Source organism: Hetaerina americana, unplaced genomic scaffold (genome assembly GCF_022747635.1).
Source record: "Hetaerina americana unplaced genomic scaffold, ioHetAmer1.1.p SCAF_3, whole genome shotgun sequence".
NCBI lineage: Eukaryota > Metazoa > Arthropoda > Insecta > Odonata > Calopterygidae > Hetaerina > Hetaerina americana.
In genome coordinates this window covers 76027914-76039970 of record NW_027286874.1, presented here as the reverse complement: position 1 = coordinate 76039970, position 12057 = coordinate 76027914, and the positions used below count along the sequence as shown (strand labels likewise).

Genomic DNA, 12057 nt, shown 5'->3' with positions numbered 1-12057 from the left:
TGTTTAGGAACCCTTCTGTTAAAATCTACAATAGCAATATCTGACGCACATCAACTTTTAAGTATTTGGGAATCGTGTTAGACGAAAAATGAAATTATCAGGCCCATATTAATTTCATAATTAGTAAAACCAAAAAAGATTTTCAAGCTACCCGCAGATATTGCAAAACTAACTTTGGAACGGACTCCCTACAATTGATATACACCTGTAGAAAGCGGTAGCAAACCCTTTGATACCTGCGGCAACTCCATTTGGGGTCATAAGGTTAACTACAGCAGAACCGAAAGAAAAATTAGAGAAGCACAAAGACCTCTTAGGCCTCTTAGAAATTAACAGAGGTTACTCGATAATCAGCACGGACTCACTATGCTTAATTACCGGGCAACCGCCTCCAAAATACGAGGTCACGAATAGAATCAGCATAATTGAAGTCAAATCGGGGCAAGGCACATAACACTTCAAATCCGAGATCCAATGCAATCATATCATAAGCAGAAAATAATTAAAAGAAATACTCAGGAAATAAACGATTTATCAGTGGAATAAATAAAAAGAGACGTTTCAGGCGTGATATGGTGGAATATCATGATTAATTAAAAATAGCAATTTTCCACAAAAAAATAGCAATCTTCCCCAACCCTCTTCCCCCCCCCCCACTCACATAGTCACCCATTCTGCCTTCCACCTTCCCCCCTCTTCCCCTCTTTTCCTCCACCCTCCCCTTACTTGCCTTTAATCATATATATACTGGACTCTGAGGTTTAACTATCACCTGGCGATGATGTAGTAACATTGAAACCGGTCGCATTAAATTTTATTTTTGTGGAAAATTGCTATTTTTAATTTAACAGTGGAATAAAGACTGGCATAATTCCGATAAAAGTATTCACACTTAAGAAATATTCCCAGACGTCATTGAAAGGACAAATATAAAATTTAAGCTAATTAATAAAGCGACAAAACTCCTATCAGGCCATGGAAAATTTGAACACTACCTCAATAAAATAGAAAAATTAAGGACTAATCTATGTGGTACCTGCCCAACAGAAGACACTGCTAAGCATAGAATAGAGGAGTGCCTACAGAATGAAAAACCCAGACGTGGAATTTGACACAGCATGACTTATAAGAAAACCGAGATGCGTGAGATTGTGCTGTCTTAAGTATAACTGCAACCAATTATATATAATGATACAATAAATTTTGATAATTGCAGAAAAAATATACGCACTAATTTCTAATAAATTACATTTATTAAGTTACATTGGTTACCGGTGAACTTATTGCATTTTTAAACATGAATTGTAAAATGCAATGTAAAGCTTGTTTATTCAAAAATAGAATTTTATACAATTGTTGTTGGAAGTTAACATGTACAAATTACATTGTATATCTCAAAAGTTGGATAATTTAGCTATTATTTGTATTAAATTTTATTGTATTTCAAGTAATGCGGGGGAACTAAAACGAAAGCGGGAATCCATTTGTAACATATAGTATCTGCTAACAAGTGCGTGTAAGTTGTCGTAAAATTTATTTCAATCATTTGAATTCCATAGCATTAGTAACTTACAATTTAACTAGGCTTCATATTGATCTGCTGCATGATTTCTGTGGAATCTCCCCCTACCAAACACACAAAAATAATCTGTAGGTAATAATGTCAGATTCTCTCTCTAGCCCTCAACCTGAGCGGACCTGCCTACTGAGCGCTCCTGGTAACCGGTTTGACCCACCAGAGACTACCTGCCTGCCACCTCGATTCTTGGTGCTTTTGGTTTTAGTGAAGTGCAGTGTAGTGTCAACGTATACGTTGCTTCGTTTATATAGTTTTCGTTTTGTGTGTGGTTTGTTAACCTGTGTGTGGTAGTAGTAATTTATTTAGTGGATTGTGGTGGTTTTTGTCCTTCGACTCTGATTGGTGACCGGTGAGTGCTTTCCTTTTTCTTTCTTTTGGTCCTCTGAAAACCAGACCTTACTCAAGCATCGTTTTTTCCACTTAGGCTTCATATTCAATTCCAAATCGTAACTTATTGTTTGAGCTAAAGTTAGCTAACCCCTTCTAGAAATTTTAGCATAGTGTATACAGGTTAGCTTTTGTTGGGAACTTGGTAATTAAATTAGGATGGCTTCATCCAGGTCCCCTGTTGCTATGATCGAAGGCACTGGCGAATGCGCGGCTTTAAGGGCCCGTATCGTCATGCTGGAGAGAATGGTGCGGGAGCTTCGATCGGAGATCGCCGGCCGGAGGGCTCCCCTCGGGAGAGATGGTGCTCAGGGTGGGAATTCGAAAACCCGCCACGCCCATAGGGGTGCACGGATTCGTCCGAATGCAACACGTGGCTGGGCGATTAGAGACCTACCCCGTGTCCCATCTCTCAACGAGGGAGTGTCTCACGTCCGTAGGTCGGACGATTGGAGGGTCGTCTCTCGGGGCAAGGGGAAGGTAACGCTGCGGCGAGGATTGGACTCTGCGGAGGCAGATACCATCCCCGTCTCCAACAGGTACCAGGTGCTGTCGGATGACAGCACCACCGTACCTGCAGCCCCTATCCCTACTCCGAGGGCACTGCCTAGGGTAAGGCATCAGCGGTCGGGGAGGGAGGGAACCGTTATATTAGGTAGTTCAAATGTCCGGCGTATAATGAACCCGCTGCGCCGCAGAGTCCAACAGGAGGGAGGTGTTGGATTCTTGTCGTCCTGGTGTATACCGGGCGGCGGGGTACCCCAGGCGACGCTGGCGGTGAAGGCGGCCGTCAGTAATACGGGCTGCTCCAAGCTACGCATTGTGGCTCATGTCGGGACAAACGACGCCTCGGAACGTGGATCTGAAGAGATCCTGCGCTCCTTTAAGGAGATGCACTCGGAGGTGAAACGAGTCGAGGCAGAGTTGAAGGTCCCAATTAAATTAAGTATATGTAGTATTGTGCCGCGTTCAGACCGCGGAAGGCTCGTTTGGAGCCGCATTGAGGGTTTAAATGAGAGATTGCTGGGATTTTGCCGGGGAATCGGAGCGGACTTCGTTGATCTGAGGCCCGTCCTCTCATCGTGTCGGGTACCCCTTAATCGCTCCGGGGTCCATTATACTGCCGAGGCATCGCAGTTGGTAGCGCGTAGGTTACACGAACACGTTTCGAGGGTTTAGCATAGCTGGTAGGCAAGAGCGTAGGTCATATATTGGGAAAAATAAAGTAAAATCCAGCGCTTTTTGTCAATTCAGTTCAGGTAATGCCTCTCATATCCCCAAAAAAATTGAACAAACAAACACTTACGTTAAAACAACATATAACCCACGTAAATTTAATAAAATTGGTGCCTCTACATACATAACAGATAGCAATGCAAGTGAATGTAATTCTTTTGTCTCTGTTCACCACGAATCGTCTCAAAACAGTTTTGTTAGCGTACATAAAACCGAAAAACAAGAAGTTATTAGCCATATTAAAATTATAACATTAAATTGCCGTAGCATTAGAAACAAAATATCGGATATTGAACACATTTTTGTCAGTACAAACGCAGACATAGTAGTTGGAACAGAAAGTTGGCTCACGGGAGATATAGCAAACAATGAGGTTTTTCCAAACGGCTTCACAATTTACAGAAGGGACAGACCAAATAGGTTGGGTGGGGGAGTATTCATTGCAGTAAAGTTACATCTTAGTAGCCAACGATATGAATGCGACGTAGATGACATAGAAAGCGTTTGGTGCAACATTAAGGACTACAACGGCAGAAGCCTATACGTGTGTTCATTTTATAGACCCCCAGATTCTAACACAGATGTCCTACACAAGCTCGACGAACAAATATCCACTATCAGCAGCAGACAAAGCAACAGTATTACTATAATCGCTGGTGACACAAATCTACCGTCAATTGACTGGGAAAACTACTGCGTGGGAAAATCTGCCAAAAACAGAGATTCATGCCAAGAACTCCTTCATATATTCACAAAACACTCCTTAGAACAAATAGTTAAATCACCAACACGGGGCCAAAGCATACTAGACATCTTTGCGACTTCTATGCCCGAAATCATTACTAACATTGAAATAATAGACGGAATCAGTGACCATAAGGCTATTCTTGTGGAGTTAAAAACTAAGTTCGTCAAAATAAACAAAGAAAAGCGTAAAATATACCTATACAACAAGGCAAATTTTAACGGACTAAGAGAATATTTAAAGATAAAATTACCGGAATACAAGACAAAAACACTGACAACAAATACAGAGAACACTTGGAATTATTTCTTAAATATTTTACGCGAAGGAATAAAGACGTACATCCCGTCCAAACTCAAATGCGACAGTAAGGAACCTAGATGGTACAACGGGGAAGTCAGATCGGCATTAAGAAGGCAAAGAAAGCTACAGTCAAATTTCAAAAAGAGTTTAAAAAGTGACGATATAAGTTTTGTGAATACAACCAAACAGCTACTAAAAGAATGTCGTAGGAAGACGAAAAGTATTATGCGCACAGCACTACACTCTTTTAAATCTAAAATGCTAAGCGAATATCTTGAGGAAAATCCAAAGTCATTCTGGTCCTATGTTAGGGAAATACAGGGTAAACGTCCCACTGTTCACTCTTTGAAGACGGAAAATGGAGAAATCATTACAGATAGCGTGAAAAAGGCAAATATTTTAAACCATTTTTTCCAGAGCGTCTACAACAAAAACACAAACGCACCAAACGATCCTCCACACCCACCCGGGGAACACATGAGCGATCTTACACTGACCAAGCAGGGAATAGTACATCTGCTCCGTAGTATCAAAGCACACAAGGCACCTGGTCCGGAAGAAATACCTGCTAGAATATTAAAGGAATTAGCTGACGACATTGCCCCATTTTTACATATTGTTTTTCTAAAATCGATAGAAGAAGGCTCAGTGCCTCGCGACTGGAAGCTAGCCCATATAACTCCCATCTATAAAGGCGGCGATAGGGATAAACCAACCAATTACCGACCCATTTCTTTAACATCGATCTCTTGTAAAATATTGGAACACGTTATTGTCACTAACATTATGAAATTTCTTGATAGTAGGAAAATACTAATCCACAACCAGCACGGATTTAGGAAAAGCAGATCTTGCGAAACACAACTTGGTCTCTTCATTCACGATATACTTAGATCGGGAGAAAACAACACCCAAGTCGATGCAGTATTCCTGGATTTCAAAAAAGCCTTCGACAAAGTCCCACACAATAAATTGTTACACAAACTTAAATACTATGGGATCAATGAGAAAATAATTAATTGGATTAGGGACTTCTTGTCAAACCGCAAACAAATAGTAGTCATAGATGGGTTGTGCTCAACGGAGAGAGATGTTACTTCGGGCGTCCCCCAGGGAAGTGTAATAGGGCCTCTTCTGTTTTTAATATACATAAATGACTTAAGCACACACGTTAGTAGCAATCTAAGGTTATTTGCTGACGACACGGTGATATACAGGGAAATAAGGAGCCAACTAGATCGCGAGCTACTCTCTAGAGACTTAGACAATATCTCGGGATGGTGCAATAAATGGGGATTAACACTTAATATAGATAAATGTGCAGTTTTGAAATTTTGGAATAAAGGAAGCGAGGAACAGGATATAAACTACAAAATAGAGGGTTCAGTATTGACTACGGCAAATCAAGTTAAATATTTGGGGGTTGTTCTAACACCACGCCTTTCATGGGGAGCACATATCAGGACAATATGCGGATCAGCTTTAAAGAAACTTGGCTTCATAAAACGGGTGGTGGGGAAATGTAATGAAAAAGTTAAAGAGAGGTGTTATTTTGCTCTAGTTAGACCTCATTTGGAATATGCCGCAAGTATTTGGGATCCGTGGGAGAAAATTTGGCAAAAATAATTAGATAAAGTCCAGAGAAAATCCGCTAGATTTGTTAAAAATTGTTATGATAAAAACACAAGTGTGACAGGTCTCTTAGGGGATTTAGGCTGGGAACCACTTGAAGTGCGGAGAGAACAAGCGAGGCTTAGACTTTTAGAAAGGTTCAGAACAAACGAGTTTAAATATGACACTGAAGGAATTATAATGGCCCCACACTACTTAGGTAGATCAGACCACAAAGATAAACTAAGGGAGATAGATTCCAAGACAGATAGGTACAAATACTCATTCTTTCCCCGAACAATCAGTAATCATAATAGCAAGAAACCGAAGTCACTTTAGAAATATTAAAAACTTTGAATTTACAAGTCGGAACAAAATTAAACACTATAGAGATGTTAGGTATACTTTCAGGTGCATGTGTATGTTAGTTGGTAGTTTGAGTGTTTGCATGTGTGTGGGGTGTAAGTGTTCATGCATGAATGTATGCCATGTTTTTTTATATATGATTTTGTCGTTATTGCATGCGATTTTTTTTAATTATTTTTCTTTTCTAAATTATGGGTGGTGTCCTAGCACCCCCCGCCACACGCCCTTGCGGCGGCTTGCGGGGTATTGAGTAGATGTAGATGTAGATGTCAATATAAAAGGAAGTGCGTATATAAATCATTTAGGCAAAAACTTAGCTTTGATCACGTAAATGTTATATTTGAGGGATCCACTGGAAGAAATATCGAGTTACGCGTAAATTCCAGCTGTTTCGAAAACTCAGGTCCCCCCCTCCATCTTCCTGATTCGCAAAATATAATACGCTGAACTCCGACCACAATATATTTATTTTCCTCGATATTCGACATCCGTTACCAAAAGTCACCAAAAATGGACGACGCCCTTGTGCTAAAGGAAATATCATATTTTTCACCAAATACAAACGTGAGCCTTGGAGGCGAATATTATATTTCACAACAGCCTTCTTCACAACCAAATTCAAAACGATATACTAGCTTAAAAACAGGCCTTCCCTCCATTCCCATACCCACCCCCCTCCGTCCCTATACCCACTCCCCCGTCCCCTTTAATACTCTAACCTGCCTCTACCTGCTCTCCACAACTTCCATTACCCAGTCGTGAATCATAGCTGAGCAAAATACCAGTTCGCATCATCAACTGTGCACCCCCTGCAGTCTTCACCCTCGCATGGCTATTCGCACGACCTGGGTATCCACCTTCCCTTTCTTTTGGCGTCCTTGAACCTTTGCAGCTCATTGTCGTACACAACAGTTCCCCCGCCATGCGCCCTTGCGGCGGCTTGCGGGGTGTCATGTAGATGTAGAGAACAGTTATATCCGTTGAAGAAATCATTGACTATTAATTTCCTTCTTATCACCTCGACGCTTTGCCCTGGGATTTGGACGGTCTACTTTCTAAGAAGTACTCACTAGTAACACAATTCACATGGGTATTATTTATATTCCCTTTTCTCGCATAACAAACAACTAATTTATGGGGTGATTTAATTCTTCTTTTGAATTGGGTTATTCTCCAGCAGTTTGCATGTAGTTTGATCGTTTTTTTAACGAAAATGTTTCCCTTTCTCTTCTGTATCCTTCTTTATCACTCGCCCTTCCCACCTAGTGCTTCCACCCCCTGCCACAGACCTATTTAGTGGATCGCGGAGTATTTATGTCGATGTCAACAGTATAAACATGTATACAAATGTAAAAACAAACGTGCAATTACACACATGCCTACGCGTCTATTAGCCTCATCAAATAGTGAGTCTTCTCGAGTAGTTTTAAAATTTTCCTTTCGAATCAAGAAAGTGGGAGTCGATACCCCTAATTTCATTTTGGTTATGCGTCATACGTGAGATAAAACTAGTATTTGAATCTGTCGGTGCTGGCATCTCTCTTCTTTTCTTCTAACGTCTAATAATAAAAAAAACTTAGGAATGATTAGAAGAGTATTGGCAAAATTTGATTGAAAGGTTAAAAAGAGCAACCGTATCTTTCACTAATTATGCCTTATTTAGAATATGCTGCTGATAAATTGGTTCCTCATGATATTTGAATCATTACCCAATCAGATCGCGTCTGAAGTTGAGGAGATAGATTTGTAAAACGTTGTTATTATAAACTTAGAATGGCGTATCCAGATCATTAGAAGGACTAGACTGGCAATTAATCACGAAGCAAAGTTTAAATTACCGATTGACACTCTCGTATTAATTAGAAGCAGGTCTCTTTGGCGATGATGTTAAAATTATGTCATGAGCTCCGTCCCTTTACGGTAGGAGAGATAATGACAATAAGATCGGTGAGATTAAGTGTAGATCAGATAGATTTAAGATGTCACTTGCCCCAATTAGCGATAAGGAATCGGAATTGTTTGAGGGAGAAAAAGTGTTTTTCTTTTTTCTATTCTAAGTAGTCTAGTATGCATTCTACCTTAGTTAATTGTCCTTGTTATTAACAGTTCCTCTCGCATGCGTAAAGCAACAGTTAAACACTTAGATATCGAAGTGCATGTAATTAAAGTTGTCATTACCTACATTATTTCAATTATTTTACACTTTTATGTCGTAACCATGCATTGAGAAAAACATATTATTCGATGTTGCACTTTTGCTGTTGAATCAACCCCATTGCCACACAATCAATTCGGTGGCTTGAAGAACGTCTACATCTATATAATACCCCGCAAGGGCGTGTGGCGGAGGGTGTCAGGTTATCCGGTGCCACTCGTAAAAGAGAACATGAAAAATCAACAATCCATGCAAACCTACACCGTGGCATTGCGTATACATTCATGCAAAAAGTTTTAGGGTATAATATAGATAAATAGACACCGAAAGGAACACACGTTGAAGAGAGAATCTGGAATGGGTAAACCAAATCGATCATTATCTGTTGCTCTTAAGCTATCGCGGCGAATCAGATGTGATCTTATTTCGCTCCAATCAAAGACAAACCACTTCATCAAATGCTACTTCCTAAGACGCGGACACGCGGCAATGGGCTCAAAACACGTTCCGCATCGGTCGGCGGCGACACATCCGCGAAAATGCACTCGCCCGCTCGCCTCGATTGTCTCGCTCTTTCACGGCGTCGTCGTCCCCCTCCTCCACCCCGGTCGCCCATCGCGGGCACAGATCTATTCACTCTCTCGCGGAAACAAAAGACAGGTGGAAGGAGACAAACTTCGCGACCTTCGAGAGGAGGGGGAGAAGGAGGAACATCCCTCATTGAAAAATGACCGTCGCGCGAGGTTGTAAAAATATGCCGGCCGTACATTTCGAACGGTCACGCCTCAGCGCCGTTCCAGTGACACCCAGAAATATCGCAAGGTGAAACGCACTCGCTCAGATATGCAGAATCATGCTCCACAAGCGTTATTCGAATTTCGTTTTTTTTTAATTTTATTTCTCGCGTATCTGTGCGCGAACTCACAAGACAGTCGGACGCACTGAGAGCTTACGCGCGACGCGATCGGAGGGAGGGGGAGGTAGTGGAGGGGAGGGCGACTGGGAAGGGGAGGGGGTGGGGAGAGAGAGCGAGCGGTCGTATTTCCCGCGCTCGCTGCCCACGGCGGCGCCGTGACAGTGTTGTGCGAGGGCGGCGGTGTGGTACTCCCCTTCGCGGAGGGGAGTAACTAATGTGATGTCGGGAGTGAGGCAGGGGGGATGGCAGAGAACGGACCCTACCCCGAGGAGGGAGAAGGACAACATGGGCCCCACGTGCTCCTTCCGCGTCCGTTCCGAGTCCACCGCTCTCAACAACTCTTGCATTGCACTACGCATCGTTTCTACATTTTAGGTTAGTTTATTTCCCTTCTGGTTATCAACAGCTAGTTTCTTCAGAGCGTAGATAAGTCCTTCTTGCTTGCGATAGATAGCGTACTGCATATATCTATAGTTGTCATCATCTACATTATTTGAATTGTTTACATATGAATGTATATGCATGGCGTGGCAGACACGTCTCCTCAACTGCGCTGATGCAGGCGGAGAGGTATCGAAGAATTATGTGTATATATATATATATATATATATATATGTATAAATATATATGTACATATATATATATATATATGTATGTACATATATATATATATATATAGGGTCGTGGTAGTCCAGGGGGTAGAGCGTTTGACTACTGACCGGAGTGTCCCGGGTTCGATTCCTGGGCAAGCCTCTTTGGGCACCTGCAGCTCAACCCAAGCTGTGAGATTTTTCGGGTAACAGATTTTCCTGGGAAACTCCCCCTGGGAAAATGCCTCTTGGTACTCTCAGCTTCACTCGAGCTGAGTAAATCATCGGGTACCAGAACTTCCTGGGAAGCCATGGGCGGCATAAGGAAAGGATCTTCTCTACCCTAATGCGTAATTTCACACGGTGTTGGGCTTAGTATTGGGTGAACTCTAACATCACCTATTAAACCGACCTTTAGGTTGATTACTGCGTTTACGGTTTTTATGTAGTCACTAAAAATTAATAAAACTTATTTTTTGATCTTGCATGCCTTGGTATTGAATCACCCCCTGCCACACACCCTAGCGGTGAATAGCTGGGTACCATATAGAGGTAGACGTACATGGTACTCTACCAGTTATCTCTAGTTTTTGTGGACAGTGGTGAATCCACATCAGGCTTGCAACATCATAAATTAAATTTTTCTTAGTTGTTATTTGCCACAAAGTACATATAATATTTCAAAAAATCAAGATAATAGATAATATCAACTACAGTTACATCATCGACGGTACCTTAAAATACTTCTCAACACAGTCGAGACGAGCTTCCAGTCATAAAAAGTGAAGCATAACATGGGTTTGTATATTTCATTAGAATATACTTGGCTAATTGCAATGAAAGAAGAAATATACATTTTCTCTCTTAGTGCGGTCACTTACATGAACAGGTATTCTTATACCTTATCATTATTGGTTGAAATAACATCTTAAATCTATCTTTTCTACATATGATCTGTCTATTTTTACTGGCATGATATCTCCTACCGCATTATGATTGGGCTTGCAATAAATGTCCAACATTGGCGCTACAGAGACCCGCTTCCGATTTAATACAAGCGATTTAATCTGCAATTTAACCTTCGCTCCGTGAGTGATTCCCTAACCTACTTCCTCGAACAATCTAGATACACAACTAGGTTACTACTAATATACTACTCGACTGGCAGAGTTACAAAAATACAGCGACTCATCGCGAGAGCTAGTCACGGCACTCGGGCGCGGAGGAAAAGAAATGAAAACCGGGACAGCGGCCACAATAAAAGAAAAATCTCCCTCCTCTCCCTGAAGAGGACGGGCGGGGGCAGGGGATAAGCGTGGAGGGGAGGGATGGAGAGGGAGAATAAGAGATTGAAGCATCCAGAGATAGCGCAGGGAAGGAGGGTGTGCGTGCGCGCCTCTGTGATGCGTGTGTGAATTAAAAGGGGGAGAGTGGTATGGAGGGGTAGGGGAGAAGATCGCTTCGCGGGCGTGATATCGTTCGTCTGAGCTGCGAGAGGAGAAACTCGGGGCGCACCGACCGGCGAGACCGCCAGCAGCGTCCGCTGCCGGCCGCGGGCAACCGCGGTCTCAGCGCTGCCGAACCAAACCTCATCCTGCCTCCCATTCACTTCCCCCCTTCTGGCTCGTCCCCGTGACTTACCTCCCGGAATATCTCCGGCACTTGCTCGGGAAGCTGGTAGCTCGCCTCGGAGGGTAGGGTGAAGGCGTAGAGGAATCGCCGGACGGGTTCGGTGGAAGGCCACCACGACGACGCCGAGGATGAAACTTCCGACAGCGTCTCAGACTCCATCATTCCGAGTCCCATGCGACTCAGCTCCTCGCGGATCAGTACGGTTAGCAATGTGTTCGGGTGTGATCACTCTCTCTTTCTCCTTACCGTCCGTCCGTCAGTCTACCTCGGTTGGCTCCCTGCTCCTCGTCGATGGACTCGCCGGGAGACACTGCGGAGGGTTCGGGGACGTCCCACCGTCCGACCCTCTCCTTTACGTCCCTCCCCTCCAATCTTCCCTCCTCCACACACACATCCCTCCCCGTCCAAGTCTTCTCCTCCCGTCCCCTCCCCTCTCCGCTCACAGGAGAAGTTGTCCTCCCCACTCCCGCAACCCCCCTCTTCCCCCACTTCCCCCCTCCTCCAGCTCCACTTTTCAGCCCTCCCTTCTTTCATGTA

At 43.0% G+C, this 12057-nt stretch overlaps 1 protein-coding gene across 1 annotated transcript in view; it reads right to left on the bottom strand.

Annotated features, from left to right (window-relative positions):
- LOC139690514 (alkylglycerol monooxygenase-like) overlaps nucleotides 1-11818 on the bottom strand; it is a 119398-nt gene extending 107580 nt beyond the window's left edge. The window contains exon 1 of the mRNA XM_071587974.1: nucleotides 11530-11818. Coding sequence (XP_071444075.1) covers nucleotides 11530-11694 — 165 coding nt within the window. The 5' untranslated portion in view covers nucleotides 11695-11818. The remainder of the gene's footprint in view (nucleotides 1-11529) is intronic.
- Between the last annotated feature and the right edge of the window lie 239 nt (nucleotides 11819-12057).